General features: G+C 35.2%; 1 protein-coding gene across 1 annotated transcript in view; it reads left to right on the top strand.

Moving 5' to 3' along the window:
• The window catches only part of LOC150107187 (ribonuclease H2 subunit A), a 229,108-nt gene that overhangs the window by 77,127 nt on the left and 128,088 nt on the right, over positions 1–23,893 (top strand). Inside the window, exon 3 of the mRNA XM_090391728.1 lies at positions 14,095–14,218. Within this exon, the coding sequence (XP_090247854.1) occupies positions 14,095–14,218 (124 nt within the window). The remainder of the gene's footprint in view (positions 1–14,094; positions 14,219–23,893) is intronic.

Here is a 23,893-nt window from a genome sequence, read left to right as displayed (position 1 = left end):
AGCATACTTGGCTGTCGAAAAGCACAGTGCAGGGTGCAGAGGTGTTCAGTACTTGTGGATTTGCAGCCAACCAAGATGATGTTAATGGGTGCAGGTTTGAATTTTACGTGTTTGAATTTTAGCTTCTGTTTTCTCTATGTGTCACTTATAATTTAAGGTCCTATCTAGTGTGACACCTAGGTAAGTTGGATTTCGATAATTGACCAATTTCATGCCATTCCATTCCATATTCAACTCTCTCCTTGCTTCCCTATTATTAAGATGGAAAAGACCCATTTGAGTTTTACTTGGAGTTGGTTTCAGTTGGTTTTCCTTATAGTAAACTGTAAGGGTTTCTAGTTCTTTTTCTAATAGCTGCTTCTGAATGTTATCAAAGGATTTTGCTTGATAAGCTATTGCCCAGTCATTTGCATATAAGAAGGTTCTTGAGTGTGGGTTTATAGGTTGTTAGTATATATATTGAAGAGGAGGGGAAAGAGCACACTTCCCTGAGGTAGACCATTTTTCTGGATATGCCATCTGCTCTTTTTTCCTCGAAAATCAACAAAGAATCTCCTGCTGAATAACAGCGATCTGAATACCTCCACTAACTGATAGCTGTTTGTCATGCTGTAAATTTTGACTATAAGCTTTCTAAGATTAGTGTGTCATATGCTGCTGTCAAATCTATAAATACAGCTCTGTTGTTAACCCCCCCCCTTTCAAAGCCATCCTCAATAAACTGTGTTAAGTTTAATACTTGTCCAGTGCATGATCTTCCTGGTTTAAATCCTGCCTCTTCTTTTATCAGCAATTCTCTATTTCTGGGCTTAGTCTGTTCAAGATTAACCTCTCATAGGAGAGGTTGTGCATAGGAGAGCTATAGGCCCATAGCTCTTTGGATCCTCAGCAGGTTTACCTGGTTTCAGGATAGGTATTACTTTCGTTTGCCTCCATATGCTGGGTATTTTAGCAAATTTTCAACAAAAGTTGAAAAATTCTAACAATCACTCCATTGCCTTTTCTCCCAGATTTCTTAGTATCTTGTTTCTGATATTATCTATACCAGCAGTTTTTCCTGGTTTTAAGACTTTTAGGGCATTTTCTAGGTCCTCTTTAGGAAATGGTTCTTCGAAGAGATAATTTTCTGAATCCCTAACTTTTTTAATGTAATCTTTAGGTATTTTAACTTAGGTACTCGGTTTACCATTCAGAAATAGCTGAGTTGCAATTTGGTTTGCATTTATATTAACTTCAGTTACTGCTGTTGTGGGGTCACCAGATAATTTTTTGAGTAAAAGCCAGGCTTTCCTGCTACTGTGTTTCCTATCTAAGCTTTTAATTTTCTCTGCCCATTGTTTGACTTCTTTTTTCAGACAGTGCTGCTATAAGTTCCTCTCCTGCATCAATTGTTTCTGATGAAAATGGATCTTTATCATATAGGTCACAGTATCTTTCATATATTTCCACGTTGTGTTCTGTAAAACGTGGAATATAACATGTTCTACAACCTCTTGGGATGCGCCTGGTAGCAGACCGTCTAATAGTTTGATGAACTTTCCATAATTATCTGGTGTGGATGAAATGTTGGACAAGTTTATGTCTAATTCTCTGGAGAACTGTTCCTAGTTAGCTTTTTTTTAAATTAAAGTGTCTTCTAAGTGGGATCTCCTTAAGTCGGACGGTGAGAAAACTTGACATTATTGGTCTATGTTGTGAACTTGGGATTGGTGCAAGTACCTGTTTAGTGCACAGATCAGCTATTACTAACAAATCCAAGGTCTGGGTTATATCCTCTTTTCCATCTTCCACTGTTAAATAATGATGGCTGTTTAGGATCGTGTATAAGACTCATTTGATTACTTTCAGTCCACTGTTCAACTAACTCTCCATCCTGATTTGTTTCCCTATAACCCCACTGTGTGCTATGACTATTAAAGTCGCCTATAATAATAGCTAGTTTCCTTTGTGTCAAATACTGAGAAATTTCAAAAGCAAAGGTTATATTAGGTGGTTGTTTATATACTGAGAAAACACTGATATTATCCAGTGCGTTTTAACTTAGATTTCCAGTTGTATTTAACCCTTAACTATGCTGGGCTCATGTTTCACATCTCTGCTTCTTTACTCTGTTTTCTCTTCTGCCTTCCATTACTCATTCTTCTCTATTCCACCTTTTCTTTCTAGCTACTTTTTCCTTTTTTGCTATCAAGAAGCAAGTGATATGTCTTCTAAGTCATGTAATTGTGCATGTTAAGTGCTATCACAACTGATTAACTTATTTACATCAAATGAGAAGATATGACATATTTTGAGGTAAGTTTTAAATTCTAAATTATGCCTCCCCCCCATTGTTATTGAGGGGCAGTACAGTTTTTCATGTTCTCACAGCATTCCATCTTCTGCAAATGGATCACAAATTCACTTTCCGATCATACATTACATGTCATGGTGGATGTTTCCTCTCTTCTGATTTTCACAATAGTACAAGAAATACCTACCCCATGGCTGTTTATTTATCCCATTTGGTGTCCTTTGCACAATCCCAAATTTTCTTGACTATAGAATACTCTTCTTACATTGCAGGTGATTCTTTGATAAGCTCCTTATACTCATTTCAGTTACTTTCTTATAGATATTTTTCTACCTAAAATTTTCTCTAGGTATTTTCATGAGTACGAGTGCTATTTTAGTAAACTATACATAATCATTTCTCCACTTTTCTCTAAGTATGCAAAAAACCAAACCAATTTCTCATGTGTTGCCTCTGTTCTTTGGAGCATCCTTACACTTTTCTGAATTGACTACAACTTTTAGCTTTCAAGAAACCCATCAACAGTTCCTTCTTTCTCTTTAATCGTTTGCTCACACTACATTGTATTTTGCAATTCTCTTGTATGTGGGATAGATAGATTTTTTTTTTAAAGAAAAATTATTATTACCAATTACCAACACGAAGATTTCATTAATTCACATGGAAGAACACACAAGAAATAAGTCTTATTATGTTATTATATCATCAGACTGGTTTGGGATTTAAGTGTTTACAAGGAATTTGAAATGGGAAGTGAACACTTTAATTTTGAGTAGGATTAAAATCATATTACATTAAAAAGAAAAGTGCATGACAAGTTTTGAAAAAATCAGTCAAGTAGTTTTCAGATGGAAAGCATAGACCCAATTTTACAAATGTTATGGAAGAAAAACTGAAAGAATTTGAAAAACAGAAGAATTAGAGCTTCAGAGACCCATTGGCAGAATATAAAGAGAGCAATGATTGATTTTCAGCTGGAAAAGTATATGATGTGATTGCCTATATAATAGAAAAATTATAGTTTCATGTGGACTTGAAGAAATAAGGAGTAGTTATTATTATTATTATTATTACGGGCAACTCCAAGGAGTCCTTAGACTCATCGAGGGAGGCCCTAAACATCATGTTCATCACAACTATTTGGAAAAGAAGAAATCATGTCAACAGTTCCTGACCAGTAAGTTGGCACATGTTCTTAGAGAATACAGAAAAAAGTGAGAAAAAAACTGTTCCATGCAAAAGTTGGTAAAGAAACATCATTTATGAACCTTGAGAACAGATATAGAAGATAATAATTTAAACTTAATTGTGTAGTAGTATTGTCATGGTATCATTTACATCCTCTAAGGGTACATATCAGGTATTTGATGATGATAGAATATCACAAAGCTAGTTTTGCATTCCGAACTCTATTGAAAAATAGAATTGAAGGAAAAAATATTGTAAAATGGATCAGCACTGCCAAAGTGACATAAAAACTGAATATAAGGATTGACGCTTCTATAGGCTCTGTATTTCAGTAATGAGTATAATGATATTCTGCATGTCTGAAGTAATTGAAATAATCAGCAACAGTATAATGCTAGCAAATATCTATGGAGAATGTAGTCATGAGTTAATTTTAGTATTTGAGGTAGAAAAACTTATTTGTAATGACGAATGATACTTAAATAGGTGATATTCAGTCAGAAATACTCAAATATGAAAGTATAAAAATTTAGTGGCTGTAGTATATAATTCAGGAGCATCTCTAGACTAGCATGTCACAATTGTTCTCCATTTGGAAAGTTTTGGGTTCAAATCCTAAGGCACCTTTAAGAGGCTTTTCAACTGGAGGTATGTATTCTTATGGTGGAGTTCAGCTATAGTTCAGTGTCCAATGTTGAAAGCTACCACTCTAGAGCCTCCTTTGACACTTCATGTGTCTCCTGCAGGTCCCCAAAGGGGGACAGTCACTGATGATATGTTTGATAGTCTGTAGGATTCAACTGGAGGTGAGTTAGCCGTATCATACAGAAGTACAGGGTTTCTTCTTGCAAAGCAGATAACTGGTCCATACTACATTAGTCTTGTAGCATCAGCCGCTTCTTATGCAATTCTGACCAATCCAGTGCATAATTCAGATGATCAGATTCCAGGGGGTATAACTCTCATTATCAATCTACAAAAAGGGGGAGGGAAAGGAAGGGGAGAAAAAACTGAATATGAAAATTAGAGAGATTTCTCTGAAGATATAAATTTATATGGCTGATGGGAAATTTTGTGGACGAATGAGTGGATTTAGGCTAATTAGGGATTTCCAGGACCAGATTTTTTACTCTAAGACAGTTGAGATTAAATAGTTGAGAGACCATGGGATCCAGAAACCATATGATAAGGTGCCAAGAGAAAAGCCATTTAAAATACGACTATTATGCAGTATAAATAGGACATTATATGAGAACAATATCTACTTAAGAATTGTGAGTCAGCATGAAGAGTGTACTGGATAGATAGTTTGATGTTTAAGGCAAATATAAATCAAGTGTAAGGCAAGGATGTATTCTATCTTCAGTTTTAATCATTATTTATATGAAAGTGGTATTAAACTTGATCTCAAAATTGAATATATTGAACTCAACTCTTTAGACAGATTGTAATATGTCTCTAAATCTTCCTCCACTACAATTTTTTAGGTCTTTTTTAACTAAATTGAATCATTATAACAAATTTGGTATGAAAATAAGCAACGGATGACAAATCATATTGGAAATGAGGATAATAGAAAAGATCCTGATATTGTTAGTATTCAAGAACGTGTGAGTAAGGGTAATGGTAATCTGAGGTAGTATGATATCACTGAAACTGAATGGGAAAGAGGAATGGTTAGCAAAACAGACATTTTATGCTAGGAGTGCATAAAATAGAGAAAAAAGATCTGGTGAGCTAGATCTGTTGGATATTGATGAAGTTAATAGTGTATTTAGAAGCCCAAAATGTAAGATCTGACAATATTACAACTAACAGATTAGTATAAAAGAATGTTATCTGTTGACGTTTCTAGATATGCTAAAGTTAATAAACAACAATTTTTTTAATAAAAAAAAAATAAAATAGATAAATAAAGCCTATTAAAAGTTCTTCCTCATACTAAATACGAAATCAGCAAAAAGGCTTGTATTTGCCTGATGGATTGCATTTGAATGGTTTGGAGTTAGTGTTTGAAGAAAGTTTTGTTCATCGAGAGGTTAGAAGTGCAAAATCAGAAAAAACTAGAGGTGTTGGGTAGAGGGATGCAAGTGTGGATCTGTCAACTCTGGGACAAATGAGTGTGAGTACAGAAATCACATCATGCAAGGGTAATTGTGTATCTAACAGAATGCGTGTGAATGTCAAAAGAATCAGAAATAAAGGAAGGAGTTTTGGCATTGGTCAGCTTATCTGGGCAGTAATTGGCATCGGTAAGGTTTAATTGTTAGTAAATGATGTTATAGAGATAAAATGTAAGGGATATTGTATTTTTAGGGATGATAGAGGGAATTGGACAGGAAGAAAGATATTACTGATGATACAGATAGTTGAAGAACTGCAGTTAGCAAAAATAGAAGTTAAGGAAAATTCTAGGACTGAGGGAAATGGTTCATTTAAGGCTGTCTGGTGTGAGACAGCCTTAAATGAACACAGGGTTTTAATATAGGGTCTGGTATTAGCATCAGAAGATGTGTCCATAAGCAAGATAACTATTCCAACTAGGGAAAGTTATTATGCAGTCTTCTCTTGAGAGGTTGCTGAACATGTGGAATTCTTAATTAAGAAGGGATACATGTGGAACTAGCAGCTAGAGATTGAATTGATGAAAATCATGACATAGTAGAAGACATGGTAATAAATAAATATGGATACCACTTACATTAGTTTATTATTTATTTTTGTAGAAACTTTCTGGAAATTTCTGTTTCATAGCCATTTTCAATACAGTAGGAAGAGATAACCATAAAAATGAACAACAATTAAATTCAAAGTGGATATGCGCTATCAACTGCAGGAAGATAACTCCATCTACATTAATAGATTTCAAGGAATAAAATGAAAATAAAATTTCAAATTTAAATAATTAATTACAATTTTATTTTTCTGAAACACATAAATGATGAGTATTAGTTAGAATAACTTCGCAAAATTGAGAAAGTTTAATGTAATAATTTTTGTTGAGGTTGGGTTTATGAATGTGTGTGCTGTGCAGCTTTCTTTATACACTTATTCCAGAAGAAAATGACTTTTGTGTAGAACTATAGTTTTATTTCACTGAATTCTATGCTTAGTAGACAAGGTGTGGCTAGCTAAACCAGATTTATTGGGCTCTTGTATCAAAAACAGCTACGAAACATTGCTGAAAATTCTACAAAAATACATAGTAAATTAACATAATAAATTAACATAATTGGCATTTGTATTTATTTATTATTATTATATCACTAGAGTTTATGACAAACTTAGGAAGCAACTTGGAATAATGCTAAGGACATAAGAAGCTACAAGAGAAGAACATCAGAAATGGTCAGGTCTATTTGAGGGAAGTAGTATCAGACCTCATACTCAGGATCAGGAGGATAAACCAAGTGAGAATTAAATGGATGAGTAGCATCAAAGTAGGAGTTGGTGGGGAGGGGGGGGAGAGAAAGAAAGAAAAAGAAAAGAAACCATTGGTGGAGGGAGTGTAAAGAAAAATGTGATCAGTATGCCCATGATTAGTACAAAGTGTAGTCAAGTAGGGTGGCTAACACAGTAAGACTAAATTATTATGAAATGAAATTAGCTAAGCAGACTAAAGGAAATCCTAAAGAGTTTCTTCACTATGCAATGAGGAAGAATGAATGGATAACTTTAATCATTGCTGAATGTGGTAGGAAAGTGACAAAAGAAGAACAAATACTTAAGATATTAAGTGATCATATTGCAAAGTTGTATCATCTAGGTAGAGATGTTGCAGTTGCTAATGTGTGAATTGAGGTAGAGAAATTTCATTATGAGAAATTTCAATGTGAATATAGCAAGGGGGATTGGAATGAGAATTGGCAGTGCCTCTGACCAAGTTTTTAATCTAAGTCTCAGTTCTGGCAATGTTTGAAGGCTTCAAGACAGAATAGCAAATTATAGATCAATTAGTATCTCAGAAGATAATAGTTAAAGATCGAATTCATTATGGGTGAATAGAAATATGATACGCTATGACAGCGTTTCCCAGAAATTTCCTACAACGGAACACTTCACAAATCCATCCTGAAATTTTCACAGAACACCTTGGTTATTTTGTAATGTATTAATAATTAATTATGGCATAATCATAAAGAGTATTAGTACACTTATGTATATGGTATGACATGTTGATTACATTTAAATCAGTTATCAATCACTGGACTAATGAAATCTTGTAGCATATTGTAGTTTCCTCAGGCCAACATCATTAAATTAATTTGTGCTGATTTTCATTGACACATCCCATTCTGATCACCAAAAATTTATAATATTATTATAAGTACTTATGAGTGAATGCAGACTTTTTCTCTTGTGTGCTGGTAGTTTTCCCTTCCTTTTGTACATCCTGGAGATTGCTTTGTAGGCTGGAGGTGGATGAATCACTATCTGTTGTGTCACAAACACCTTCAATAAGAGATTTCTTAACACTAAAATTAAACAAAGTCCCTTGTCTCTTATTCATATTAAAATTTAAATCTGTAGACCTATTCCTTTTAAAAAATCATGGCACTACGGTTTCAAAACAAGCATTTTCACTCTACAATACAAACTTGCGAAGAAAGTATTCAGTATTACTAGATTTGAGAACCAGATACAGACTAGTTTGATCTTCAATTTCAGTGGAAAAATTTTCTTTGTGCTTCCTTGCTGATTAGTCACTAACATTTGCAACAGATGTTATTTCGTTCAGTTTTGAGAACAGAGGATATGCTGCCCATTGTTGTAATGGGCTTGCAGGCAATTTTTATAACCGGTCATAAACAGCAGTATTCCCTTTCTGAATTACTTCCATCTTTAAAAATACACAGCTCGGTCACTGATATCACGGAACACTTATTCACAAGGTAGTCCTTCTTTAGTAATTTACTCACACTTTATAATAGTGACAGCTGAGTTGGGTGTGAGAAATTCTCTACCATCATACTGCTGGCTTTTTCAAAGGCATTTGATGGAATACTTCAAGAGGATAGATATGAAGCTAGCTGCATGAATTGAGTGTGGGGGGGAGAACTAACAGTATATGGTGGAGTGGAATGAATCCAGGAGAATGAGGGTGACTAGTGGAGTGCCTCAAGGCTCTGTACTAGGGCTAGTATTGTTTAATTTGTATATTAATGATATAAAAAACAATTTGAAGGTAGCATTCAGTTGTTTGCTGATTATGCAAAATTGGGAAGGTGCATTAGTTATTATAAGTGACGCAGAAATTCTGCAGGATGATTTAAATACGTTACCAGTGTGGGCAAAGGATAATGGTTGTCAGTTTAACATTGCAGAATGTAGGATAAGGTTATGCATTTTTTAATGGTAAGATTACGTGCAGTGTATTACACCGATGGCACTGGATTATGGGAAATTGTTGAGATTAGGGATTTGGGGGTTATGATGAAAGTTGAAGTTCAGAGAGCAGCAAAGATTGGCAAAAAACTCAAAGGATTATTGAGAGAAAGATTATTATCTCTCTATATACTGTGCACAATTTGGTCATCTGGGTTTCTTGGAAATAAGAGATCAAGAGGCTCCAAGACAACTGACCAAGATGGTTGCAAATATGTGAAATGCTGCTTGTGAGGACAGATTGAAGGTGTGTAGGTTACATAGTTTAGTTGACAGGCAGAAAAAAGGGGAAAATGATAAGTTACTAAAGTGGTTCTATAGATACAAAAGAAATTTTTGTATTTATACAACCACGTTACTATATTTATAGTAATGTGGTTATTAAGGGTGTCAGGATTACATTTTCTTTTGCATAGAGAGTGGTGAATGACTAGAATGGATTGCTAGGGATAGTTATGAGTGCTCTGACAGTGAATTTAAGGAAGAAGTGATAGGTGTTGTGTGCTTAGTGTGGCTTTCTTGTGATGTCTTCTGACTCCATGGAGATGCCCATGATAATAGTCATATTTAAAATTCAAGACATTGAATTTCTCTTGTGGGTTCTTGTATAAAAACCATATAATTCCAAGATGTTATTAGTTTTACACTTCTCTGCTAATTTGATATATCTTTTTTGTACACTTTTCTGGTGGAATTTGTCAGATGTTGATTAGGTCTAGCACAAAGGCCTTCTTACCAAATTACCATACTATGGTTAACTATTAGCCTTTACAACTAGATTGCTAAATTCCTCTCTAATCATTCACTGCATGTTGTTGTTGTCATGCTGGATAGCTTATTTTCTTCACATTTCCTTTCAATAAATGAGTATCCCCAAGGTTTTGTATGTATTGTGATGTCACACTGTTTTTCCTGTTCATAAATAACCTTATGTCATTAACCTCAAATGCTGTTCAATTTTGCTAACTTGTTATTTGACAATGCATGTGTATCCCAATCAATATCTTGCATAAAGAGTGCCTTAAACACCAGTTTCCTAGCTATAGTTCATGGGAATGAGAACAGCTTTGTCAGCTTCGATGCCACACTGCACAATCTTACCTTATTTCACACACAAGAAAGGTTGCATTTCACTGCTTCTCACCTTTGATTATTATTATACGGGCACTTCCATGCAGTCAGAAGTCTCATTCCGGGAGACCCAGTCTATCCACCCAATTTATCATACCTCACCTGAAACCCATTAACAGACAAAACACAACTGACTCTGGCAGCCCATTCCACTCATTTCACAACTCTCCAAGTAAAAAATCTAGTCCTTACATCTCTACTAACCCACTTTTATTCAATTTCCAGGGATGACAACTTGCTCTGGTCCCTCTAGACAAATGCTGAAACATTCCCCTCCATCTGTCCTATAAAACCCTTTAAGCAGCTTAAATGTTTCTATCATATACTCTCTTTTCTCTTATTTACCAACTTCTGCATTCCACAGGCCACTCACCATCTTGGTCACTTGTCTCTGAATCCTCTCCATCGCTTCCTCATCCCCAAGAATCCCAGGGGAACAGACTTCAGCACAGTAATCCAGATGTGGGCATATCTGGATTACGAAAGGGAAATAACATATCAGGCCTTAGAAAGAGAAATAACAACTTCCTTATCTCTACTTGTTAATGCGTTCATCAGTAGCCAAGTAATCTTATGGGCTAACTTAGCAATCTTAGCAATATGTCCTCTAAACTTTAACTCTCTGTCTATCATTGCCCCTAAATCTCTAGCTTCATCAGCGCCACGAATGTGATACATGGCTAGTAATCTATTTACTCCAAAATGCGTAATTTTACATTTCTAGACATTAAACTGATATCCATTAACTTTTGCCCACTGACAGCCTGTTTAAATCGTCCTGCAAGCTCTCCACATTGCCTCAATTAACTATTACTCTACCTAATTTTGCATCATCAGCAAACAACTGGATATTTCCTTTAAGGTTATTTCCTATATCATTTATATGCAAATTAAACAGCAATAGTCCCAGCACTGAACCTTGCGGCACACCTGTTTTTACCTCGATTCTGCCCCTCTATATACCACTTTTTGATATCTGTCCAGCAGCCACCCTCTTATCCACTTAACCAGTGTCATATCCATCCCCATTTGTTCTAATTTGCATAACAGAGTTCCATGTGGTATTCTGTCTAATGCCTTGCAAAATCATCATGTAGCTATTTCCTTTATTCAATTCAGCTGTTACTCTATTATAAGAAGTTAGTGAATAACTAAGGCCTGACCAAGCCTTCACAAAGCCATGATGACCCTCATACAGTATCATATTTTTATTTACCTGTTCTTGAATTATCTTTTTTTACCCATTTTTCTAGTACTTTTATCATCACGTATGAAATACTGATTGGTCTATAATTTGCTACTGTAGTCTTAAAACCTCCTTTACAAGGGAATTATTTTGTCCTCTTTTCACTCCCATGGAACTGTACTAGAGCCAAGACGTAAAGAGCCTAGTCAAAGGCATTGCCTTGCACATTCTTGAAAACCCTAGCTGATATCCCATCTAATTTCACAGCTGTATTTACATTGAGATTCTGCAACATTCATCCACCTCTGTTCCCACATTAGTGATTGTCATAGGTTAAAGCAGTAACCTCACTAGGATGATATACCCTTGCAAAGTGGTCACTCAATAACTCAACTATTTTATCTGCTTCTGTCTCCTCGTGACCATCATCACTCATTAAGATTAATCTTCCATAGTTATTTTTCCTCTTACTTACCACATAATGAAATAACGCTTTGGTATTTCCTTTGGCCTTCTTGGCTAGATTCTTTTCATAAGACCAGATTTTTGCCTTCCTTGCCATTTTGGTCACCTTTCTTGCCTGAGCCTTGTACTGTTCATAAGTTTGCTGGTCACCTTGCTCTTTATATACCCTCCACGGCATTTTCTTCTTCTGTAGCTCATTCGTAATGATATTACTCATCCATCTAACTCCAACCCAATTAACCCTCCTTACCCTAGGTATATAATTTAATATACCTAATAATATAATATAATAATGTGGCCCCTTTAGGGGCCATAGGTTTTGTTAAGGGGGGGGGCATGAAATAATGAATACAAATTGAAAATGTTTTAAGACTAAGTAGATTTTTTTTATCTTCAAAGAAACGTATTTCATTTTTATTATTTATTATTTCTTTTTTGTTATTTTTTATATTTTAATGGGAAAAAAAATCACACATTGGTGCCGGGTTCACAAATTTTGCTTCCTGCGTATTTCGGTGCTTAATGAATATTAGTAAATATATGCTTATTCATATAAGTTTCATTTCAAAGCAGAAATCAAAGAATTGCAGTTTCAAATATTTCACCTGATATTGACTTTTTGTGTAGCAGTATTGAAACACATCCATCGCATTAAATTGTTATTAAACTTCTTTTATGTTTTTAATTCTTTCTTTATTACTAATCATTTTATGTTTCATGTGCTTGCAATGCAAATGTACAATAACAATATATCTATCTGTATAAAAATATGAGATAATGTGCCATGTCAAATGTGTATGTAAGATGCTAAAAATTTTGCATTTGATTTTTGCAATATTCGCTGTGTATGTTTTGTATTGAATATAAATACAATAAATATTATAATAATATTACGATTTTTTTTTGAGGGGGCCGTGAAATTGAAATAGTTTAATTTTTCCAAAGGGGGCCCTGACATCCAGAAGTTTGGGAAACACTGGTCTAGATGACCCTTAACTATATCCCATGCACTAGTAATATCCTTACCCTGCAGTGGTTTATGCCATGGTACAGATTTAAGTTTCTTCCTAAGCATATCTTAATCACCTGCCTTGTAGCTCCACAAATTCCCTTTCTTGATAGAATATTCCTCATGTTTTACAATATATTTTTTTACTGTTTTACGATCTCCCAAGTCAAGACTGCATGGTTACTTTCACCAATTTTAGACAGTGTTGTCACCTTGGTTATGGATAGCTCTTCTGATCCTATGACCAGGTCCAATACTCACCCACCGCTATTCCACCTTCATCACATGCTGCCTTAAGTAATTATCTCTTAGCAGGTGCATAAATTGTATTTCTTTCCTGCCATGGGATCTTTCTTCCTTCCAGTCTTTATCTCCATAGTTGAAGTTTCCCATAATAATCATGGCGATGCATATGTTTCAGCATCAGCTGTGGAACTCCCTGGCCTAACAGCTGTCTCACACCAGATCGTTTCAAATAAACAGCCACCTTCCCACCTGTCTCCTATTCTTTTTGGTTGCAATTCATCTGCTATCATCAGCAGTATTCCTCCCCCCCCATCCTATCTTCTCTATCTTCCCTGAAAATACTAAACCCTTCAATCCTTGTAACTACATCATCTGCTGTTAGCCAAGTCTCACTAATGCCTATAACATAATACGATTTGTATTTGATAATACGAAGATCTCTGTACAAGTTCAAATATCTCTTTTTGGACTGACTTACACTTCTAGCCTCTCCTGTCATAAGCACATCACATCCATAGCCTACTCTACATCCAATAAACTTTTCTGCTCAAGACATTATTTCTCCTCTGTTCTATCAATGTACAAATCCCAAATCCACCCTACCTTAGAACATTGCTCTCACATTTGAGGTGGTGTACCAAAAACATTTCTAAATATGCTTGATGCTGTCCAGAAGAGGACATTGTAGTTAATTTGTGACCCTACTCTTGCAGACTCCCCATCTCATAGATGTACAGTTTCTGCTTTGTACCTTTTCTACAAGTACTTACATGGCACTGTTTTGCTGAGCTGGTTAGCACCATTCCTCTTTCTCATTCTCATCTTTAATACCTTCCATTTCTGTGCTCTGAAACAGTTCCCCCCCCCCCCCCACACACACCCAAAGTTTACTCTAAGGACTACAACCTTTTGAGTGAGATTAATATATATTCAAAAATCATTTAGAGATAGTTTTAACATCTAACACTCTCGCAAAGAAGTGTGCAAAAAGATAATTGAAACCAGTAGAGAAATTTACTACTTGACTAACCAGTAGTAAAATGTAGAACCGATAGTTTTATCTTGGATGTGATCTTTATACTAAACTCTCTCAAGAATTTCAGCATAATCACATATCTCAGAAGCTGTTTTAATGTTTTTAATTGCACATTTTTGAAAATTAGAGGACGTTTTTTTTTTTTTCATTTCCAGATTCAAAAACATTGAATGAAGAGAAACGCTTAGAACTGTTTGAAGTAATTCAGAAATCTAATGACATTGGATGGCTTTTAGAAATTCACTCTCCAACTGTTATTTCAAATAGTATGCTTCGCAGGTAAGCTTATGTGTTGGCTATGTTAACTTTAAAAAAGAGCATTCTTCAAGGTAATAAAAAAGTAAAATAGCATTTCAGTAGATAAGTTTTTTGAACGATCTGTTCTTGTGTTGTATATGTGTTGCCATCTGTTATCATCTGCTTCTTACATTATTTGCTGGTAATTATTGGATTAGCAGAGATCCAAAGTACCACAGGATCTGAGTAAGGATTTTTATGTACTATACACAATTAAGCTTTGATTCCTATGTAGGGTTCTGGGTGAGCATATAGCTTCACTTAATTCTTTGAAATGATGTGCTAAAGAGATTTTCTTCTAAATAATACATTGGCCATAGACTAATCAGTGGAATGGCTGGTAGGTGTGACATGGACAGTGATACCTGATGTCATTTCTCTTCTTTTCTCACTTATAAAACTTTGGCATCTGGTTTATGTATGGGTTGCCATATATGTAAGAAATTTTATAAATACCTGATATTTTTAAAATAGTATCGTTTGAAGATTTTGGAAGGCTCCATAATTTTTGGGCTGGTTTGTAAAATAACTTTACTATTTAGTTCTTTTGAAAGAGGTGATGCACATATATGCTTCCAAGGCATCGTTGGGAGATAGAATCTTTAGTATCTATGTTTCAACACGGTCATTGTAAATGGTATTTGTATGGTAATCATTGTGGTTAAATTAATTATGAAAGAGATTAGTTTCATCTTTCATTTTTTGTTGTCTCTCAAGATCGGGGTATTAATGATATTAAAGTTTTGGCTGAATCGATTTATCAGGAAGAGAGTGGATTAGGCAGAAAAAGCAGATATTGGTGGTAGTTTTATTTTTGAAGTTTAATTCACAACACAAAAGAAATAAGCAAATCAATAAGTTGTTTATTTAATTATTTAGCTAGCTGCTAATATTTTGCTGACTTTATATTCAACATCCTCAGAGCAAAAACAGTTTCTCAGTGTGCAAACAGCAACGTTTAGTTAATAGTGGGAACAGTTTAAAATTTTAATACACAACGCAAAGAACTAAAATCCTAATTTGGCACCATTTGTTGTTTATCCAAGTATTAAAAGTATTAAGTAGATCGTAACATGATCATCTCCAGATTTTTGGAGAATTGATACAGCACTACTTATTGAGGTTGGGAATGTGTCATGGCTGTTGCTAATTCCAAACATATCCTCTCTGACTCATAATGACTTATAGGTAATGTTTTTTTAGTGCAAAAATCAAATGATGCCAGTAGTAGCCATCATGGAGACCACTATGCAGGCACTCCGTAGGAAATGTGCAAGACCCTTTATACGGTCAAATATATACCTTAAAGAACCTTGCATATCCACTTCATCAACATCCATGGCCTCAACTCCAACGTTAATAGTGTCCACTACCATCTTCAGTCTACCAAACCCCACCTACTCTTTTTAGCAGAAACTCAAATCTCACCTCCCCCCAGCACTATTCATCTTTACCTTCCAAACTACACACTAACTCCTTTTGACCCAAGGGTGGCATCTGCGCATATATCCACTCTGACATACCTTGCCAGAGAGCACCAACCTAGAATCGCTCAACTTTGATTTTCTTTGGTTGAAAATATTGCTTCCACACTCAGTCAAATTCATTTGCTGTCTATATCGCCCCTCTAATGCCACCAACCACTCTCAGCTCTTTAATTTCCTCTCCTTAAAAATTGATTTTTTCCACATTTCCCACATTTCCAACAGCAAAATCATCCTCCTAGGAGATTTTAATGTCCACAACACCAGCTGGCTTTCCTCCCTTGCACAGATCTTGCAGGCAGAGATGCTGAAACATTTGCTGTCACCAATGACCTTACATAAGTTGTTCACATGCCAACCAGAATAACAGATAACTTGAACCACTCCCCAAACACCCTAGATCTCTTCCTCACCAATGACCCTTCCAAATACACAGTAAATATAGTGGGCCACTCAGGTAATTCTGACCATAATCTAGTACTCATATCCTCCCCCATGCAACAATGCTTACACAGCCACCCCCATACAAGAGTAGTTTGACATTATAACAGTGCCATGTGGTACCACCTCCATGACTTCTATGCCTCATTCTCGTGGTTAGACTATTGTTTCTGGCCTTCAACCCAAATATATGCACCAAACTTATCACCAAAGTAATCCTCAATGGCATGGAAACATACATTCCCCACACTACTCTGAACTGCCATTCCCTAACTAAACCCTGGTTCTCCAAAAGATGTGCCAAGGCTGTACAAATGAAAAATCAAGCATACCATAACTAGCTCAAATCGAGAACTCCATCCTCGTTTAGAGCTACCGAAGCCCGAAATAGATGCAAAAAATCAATGCTTCCAAAACAGAGTTAGAAACAGCAGAAAAGTAGGAAACTTGCAGCTTGTCCAAATGGCCACTAAGGGCTGTAACTTCTTCCCAACACTATTTCCACCTCTAATATACCCAGATGGCTCTTTTGCATCATCACCCACAGATAGAGCCCATCTCCTGGCTTCACACTTTGCTTCCAATGCATGCATAACTGACAATGGTAAATGCCCCCAAACCATTCCAGATGCCCAACATACAATGCCACTTATATCCTTTTGTCAGAAAGAGATAAGAAAAATACTAAATTAGACTTTTCTGTGTCTAAATTAGACACAAAAAAGTCCCCTGGTCCTGATGGCACTTCTCCAACTGTCCAGAAAGTTTGAGCACCAGAACTGACTCCTATCCTATGTCGCTTGTATATGCTCTCTTACTCCACTGGTATCTTTCCCACAGCCTGGAAATTTGCCTAAATTCAAACATTCCCAAGACGGGTGACAAATCACTGCCATCTAACTACCACCTTATCTCACTCGCCTCAGTTCTATCTAAAGTGATGGAGAAAACATCAATACTCAACTCCTACACTACCTCAAAAGCACCCAGCTATTAAGCGACCACCAGTATGGATTCCGTCGCTGCTGATCAACAGGAGATCTACTCTCATATATCACCCATCTCTGGACAAATGCCATGGAGATGTTTGGTGAATCTCAAGTCATTGTACTTGATATCTCCCAAAGCTTTTGACCATGTCTGGCAAAACTACCATCATTTGGTCTGACTCAGGATTTCTGTATTTGGATTGCCAACTTTCTGTCTGGATGCATACTGTGTCTGATGGCAGATGGTTCTTTATCCTCTCACCATCTACAGAACATCAACCACCACATTTGGATTTGGTCAAATCCAAACACATCTACATAACTACATAACAGCCAAACCAATAGTTTGAGTATGATTGTGTTGAGTACTTGGTTCTATAAGTGTTTTATATAGAAATTGGCTAAACTGGAGAGGGAAGGGAAAGGGGGTATCCATTGTTATCCCATTCAGCTGTTTTGTAAATTTTTCTTTCCATATGAAATAACCAGCATGTACTTAAATTTGAATAATTCAGTATGACTGAAAAGTTGCTTTCATGCAGATGACGTCTTCATGATGCTGAGGACGCGAAAAAACCTCATTCACCACTTAAGCGACTAGATGTATATAAATTTTTTGCATATGTGGTATCTGTTACATGCAGAAAATTCAGGTCCTTTAGCAACTCACAGAATGCTATATGCTAATGTCTGCAGATTCATAGAAGCTGCCGAAATGACATGTTGTCTAACACGGTATAGCGAAAATCAAGGCCTTATTTTAATATCATCTGTGGTTAGTACCTAAAAGACCCAAGAAGCTGAGAAGTAGGTTATGATAGATATTACATAGCACAGCTCAGCAATAAATTGAAATATCAGAAGGTTTGCATTATTAATTTAATGACAATTCTATCTACTTCAGTTTATATATTAGGGATCAATCTACTACCATAAGTTTTTCAAATTAAAATATTTCATTCCTGATTTTTAATGGAACTTGTGGCTTAGTAATTAAATAATAAAGTAACACATAAAAACCACAGTGATATCTTTAATTAGTAAAAGGACAGATATTTCTTACTAAAATTAATAGTACATCTTCAGTGTCTGTAATAGGAATGGAATACAAGCAAAACGTTCGGTGGATCACCTATTAAAATACAATTGTTACCACGTGCTAGGAAATAATAGAAATAACAAATTTGATCTATTAAGATAAATGGTTTTTTACATAAGATAAAAGTCTCCCAGATCTTTGAGAGAGACATACAGTCATTTCTGTTTAAATTCGGTCGGTGTAAGATAGTTTCACAACTTTCTTTGAATAAGCATTCATATTTGAATCTGCATCTATGGAGGAGAACTGCTTTATCCCACTGGGCACTATGAGTAGAGTCAATACTGTGCTGTGCCAGACCAGACTTCAGAGGTTTGTTATAATCAATATAATATTGATGTTCTTTTATTCTTTTTTCCAAAGAATGGCCAGTTTGTTCAAAATAAGAGACACCGCATTCGCAAGATATTTGGTAAACATCAGCCAAAGATAGAGAAGACAGTTTATCCTTTGTAGAAGGTAATAAAGAAGAAATTTTGTTGATAGGAATATATGTTGGAATCAATTGATACTTTTTCAGAATTCTACCTATACGTTCTGAGATTCCTGAAACGTATGGAATAGGAACTCTGCGGATTGATGAAGAAACTGTAGGTGTTGGAACATAAGAGTCAAGTATCTGTTGGATTTTAATAAATTTAGTTTAATCCTTTATCCAAGTGTGAAGGCTCCCACTAAAGAGACCTCAATAAAGGTCGAAACTAGTCTGGATAGTGGCCCTTCCCTTAATGCATAACATTATACATATCCGCAAGGAGATGTGTTTTGCATTATGGGAGATACTGTGATAAGATGTTCGCGTGGTCCACCTTTGCTACGAGTTGCCCGGTGTTGTTACTACCTTACCCCAGTCATGAAGATATTTTCAGGCGCAAACTTTGTTTGCTCACAAGGATTAAACTAAATTTTTTATAGTCTGACCAAGTGAAAAATAAACTTTCAACATCTTTCTCTAAATCCAGAGTAATTTAATAAAAAGGTGGCACACCTTTTGGCAACTCCTATAGGTAGAGATGACCTTGCTATTGCTTCTGCTTGGTATCTCCACATCTGGGCCTGGCTCCCACTGAAGAGACCTCAATAAAGGTTGAAACTAGTCTGGGTAGTGGCCCTTCCCTTAATGCATAGCATTATACATATCCGCAAGGAGATGTGTTTTGCATTAAGGGAGATACTTAGATAGGAGTGATGTAAGCTTGCTCCACCTTTACAACGAGTTGCCTTTTGTTGTACTACCTTACCCCAGTCCTGAAGATATTTTCAGATGCAAACTTTGTTTGCTCACACTTGGATAAAGGATTAAACTAAATTTATTATAGTCTAACCAAGTGAAAAATAAACTTTCAACATCTGTTGGATTTGATTGGAGTTGTAATCATTTGATTCCATTAAATTTTTAATGATAGAAAGTTCTTGTTGTAAGATTATTGGGGAAGAGCAAACTTTATGTGCTCTATGAATTAGTGATTTAAGAATGCCAAATTTTTGAGACATGCGGTGTGCAGACTTTTTTGAATGTATATGCCAGTAAATGTGGGTTTTTCGAAAGAAGCTTGTAGATAAGGTACCAGAAGACGTTCTAGTAAGAGGATGTCCAAAAATGGTAAAGTACCAGAGTTTTCTTTTTCCATAGTGAATTGGATGCATGGGTGAAGGTTATTTATCCGTTGTAGAAAAGTGGAAAGTTCATCTTCAGTGTGTGGCCAAACAGCAAAAACATTATCGAAGTAATGGTACCAAAGAGATGGTTGAGGATGAATGGATGAGAACATAGTATCTTCGAATTGTTTCAAATAGTAGTTTGCCAAAGGTGGAGACAGAGGGCTACCCATGGCAGTACCTTCAATTTGTTTGTAGATTTTGTTTTTCCAACTGAAATAACCTGAGTGGATGACATATTCGAATATCCTTGCAATATCTGGAGGGTAATCTTCATATAAAGAATTGACTGTGTCGGTTAATGGGATTGGTAAACAGAGAAATGATGTCAAAACTGACTAATATTTCAGAATCTGTAATTTTTATATCCTTGATTTTTTCAAGAAAATCTGTTGAGTTTTTTATATAGGATCTGGATTGACCTGTGAGAGCACTTAAGGAATGTAATAATACTTTTGCAATCCGATTTTGCAGTACGATTGGTAGTACAGGACAGCCTTCTTTATGGATTTTTGGGAGTCCATAAAGACGAAGAGTTCTTCCAAAGTAGGTGCGTATTTTATCCACATTATTATCCCAGTTTATAACGTCATCAAGTAATTTATTCAGTTATTTAATTTGTGAATTAGTAGGATTATGTGTGATCTCTTTTTGGGTCATGGTGTCTTATAATAGGCTGGATACTTTTGTCTCATAGTCAGTTATTCATAATTACAATAGCTATTCCTTTATTGGCCTTAGAAATGGATATTGTATTATCTTTTCTTAAAGAAATTAGCCCTTTAATTTTGAAAATCTTATGCAAAAATACAACTCTTTATATAACAAGCAAAAGAAAAACCTTACCTCTGACAGTACGTCTACAAATAAATGGTTGTAAACATTTCCGATCCCATTATCCACCACTGAAACCAGTGCTTTAGCAAAGGGCCTTGATTTTGCTGTTATTCCTTCACGCATTCCTTATCTTGATTTCTTACATAATATAGAACGCAATCTATAAGGACTTCCTAGCAAAGATGCCAACAAACTATGTTTTAAAGTTGCAACTTCGTTATTCAAAAGCAAATTACCTCCATTCAATTTATCAAATGCTGAAATTAAAGGTCTAATTTCTTTAAGAAAAGATAATACTTAGAAATGTATTGTAATATATTTCTAAGGATTTGTGAATTAGTAATCACAAATCCTAATTTGTGATTACTAATTCATAAATTAGGATTACTAATTTGTGAATTAGTAGGATTACTAATTCACAAATTAAACAAGTAAATAAATTACTTGATGAAGTTATAAGTTGGGATCCTAACTACGTGGATAAAATACGCACCTACTTTGGAAGAACTCCTCGTCTTTATGGACTCCCAAAAATCCATAAAGAAGGCTGCTGTCCTGTACTACCTATCATAAATTGCATTGACTCTCCAACTTATTGGATTGCAAAAGCATTATCACTTTCCTTAAGTGCTCTCACTGGTCATTCCAGATCCTATATAAAAAACTGAACAGATTTTCTTGAAAAAATCAAGGATATAAAAATTACAGATTCTGAAATATTAGTCAGTTTTGACATCATTTTTCTGTTCACCAATATCCCATTAACCGACACAGTCAATTCTTTATATGAAGATTACCCTCCAGATATTGCAAGGATATTCGAATATGTCATCCACTCAGGTTATTTCAGTTGGAAAAACAAAATCTACAAACAAATTGAAGGTACTGCCATGGGTAGCCCTCTGTCTCCACCTTTGGCAAACTACTATTTGAAGCAATTCGAAGATACTATGTTCTCATCTATTCATCCTCAACCATCTCTTTGGTACCATTACGTCAATAATGTTTTTGCTGTTTGGCCACACACTGAAGATGAACTTTCCACTTATCTCCAACGGATAAATAACCTTCACCCATGCATCCAATTCACTATGGAAAAAGAAAACTCTGATACTTTATCATTTTTGGACATCCTCCTTACTAGAACATCTTCTGGTACCTTATCTACAAGCGTCTTTTGAAAACCCACATTTACTGGCAGATACATTCACAAAAAGTCTGCGCACTGCATGTCTCAAAAATTTAGCATCTTAAATCTAATTCTTAGAACACATAAAGTTTGCTCTTCCCAAATAATCTTACAACAAGAACTTTCTATCATTAAAAAGTTAATGGAATCAAATGATTACAACTCCAATCAAATCCAACAGATACTTGACTCTTATGTTACAACACCTACAGATTCTTCATCAGTCCGCAGAGTTCCTATTCCGTACATTCCAGGAATCTCAGAACCTATAGGTAGAATTCTGAAAAAGTATCAGTTGACTCCAACGTATATTCATATCAACAAAATTTCTTCTTTATTACCTTCTACAAAGGATAAACTGTCTTTTCTATCTTTGGCTGGTGTTTACCAAATACCTTGCGAATGCGATGTCTCTTATTTTGGACAAACTGGCTGTTCATTGGAAAAAGAATAAAAGAACATCAATATTATATTGATTATAACAAACCTCTGAAGTCTCGTCTGGCGCAGCACAGTATTGACTCTACTAATAGTGTCCAGTGGGATAAAGCAGTTCTCCTCCATAGATGCAGATTCAAATATGAACACTTATTCAAAGAAAGTTGTGAAACTATCTTACACCGACCGAATTTAAATAGAAATGACTGTATGTCTCTCTCAAAGATCTGGGAGACTTTTATCTTATATAAAAAACCATTTATCTTAATAGATTAAATTTGTTATTTCTATTATTTCCTACCAAGCGGTAACAATTGTATTTTAATAGGTGATCCACCAAACGTTTTGCTTGTATTCCATTCCTATTACTGTTACAGACACTGAAGGTGTACTATTAATATTTGTACGAAATATCTGTCCTTTTACCAATTAAGGATATCACTGTGGTTTTTAGGTGTTACTTTATTATATATTTCATTCCTGAAGAGCTATGCCATTAGAGCATAGGAAGCTAGTAGAATTAGCAATTATTATTCAGTTTTTTTTTTTTTTTTTTTGTTGTTGTTGTTGTAGTAGTTCTACTTGAGGTAATACCATGAACGCTATCAACCACAGAAGCGTATTATCTGATAGACTCTGTCTGTACTGTATTTAGTGCTACAATAAAACTTCTACTTTATCTTGCTTGTGCAGCATGGCATGTGTGTGTGTGTGTGTGTTGGAGGGGAGAGTTATTGAGATTATGGTTAAAGCAACTAAAGCTATAAGGCCAATGTATTTTGTCTGTAACTGATGTGTGTTTTTGGCCAGTTTGCCCGTTTTGTGAAATGAAAAACTTTATAAGGGCTTTTGAGCTGAAGATGAGATAGTTGGTTTCATATTAAGCATTAGTGGTTTTATCTAACAAGTTTCTAGTATGGGAAAAAACCCTGATGCCTCATATGAGACCAGCTAACTCGTTTTCAGTTCAAAAATTCTTTGAACTGATTTGATACAGGATTTGAGCTTAGATCTTTCCAGCCAAATATGTTGTTACTGACTGAACCGCAGAGGCTGCTGTAAGGAGGGGGGGGTTCGTTATATAGTCATTTTCATTCCACTTTTCTGAAAGCATAGATGTAGAGTAAAAATCCATTTATTAATGAGACCTGTGTTACAAAAACAGATTGCATTTGATGATCTATAAAATATTAACATATCCAGAAATAGAGTCATTGGCTTATTTAGTGCATTGACACCTATAATTCGTGCACTGTCTGATTTTTGATATGCCCTTCCCTAATAACTACTGATTTTTTTTTAACTTTGGCACCATTTATTATTTGTTAGTTACTTATATTTTGCAACAAATCTCTTCCATCTTGCATAAGTTATTCTTCAGATTATTCTTATTATAAATGTGAACATGTATATCTGGAGATTATTAGATGATATAATTCAGTTTACTCCATAACAGTTTATTGGATACGCATAATACCCATAACTGTAAATTATTGGTAATTCATTTGTTTTTGATGAATG

Source organism: Typopeltis vanoorti, chromosome 4 (genome assembly GCF_054136105.1).
Source record: "Typopeltis vanoorti isolate ZY-2024b chromosome 4, IOZ_Tvanoo_1.0, whole genome shotgun sequence".
Classification (NCBI taxonomy): domain Eukaryota; kingdom Metazoa; phylum Arthropoda; class Arachnida; order Uropygi; family Thelyphonidae; genus Typopeltis; species Typopeltis vanoorti.
Note: the sequence above shows the minus strand (reverse complement) of the source record. Positions and strands in the feature narration are given on the sequence as shown.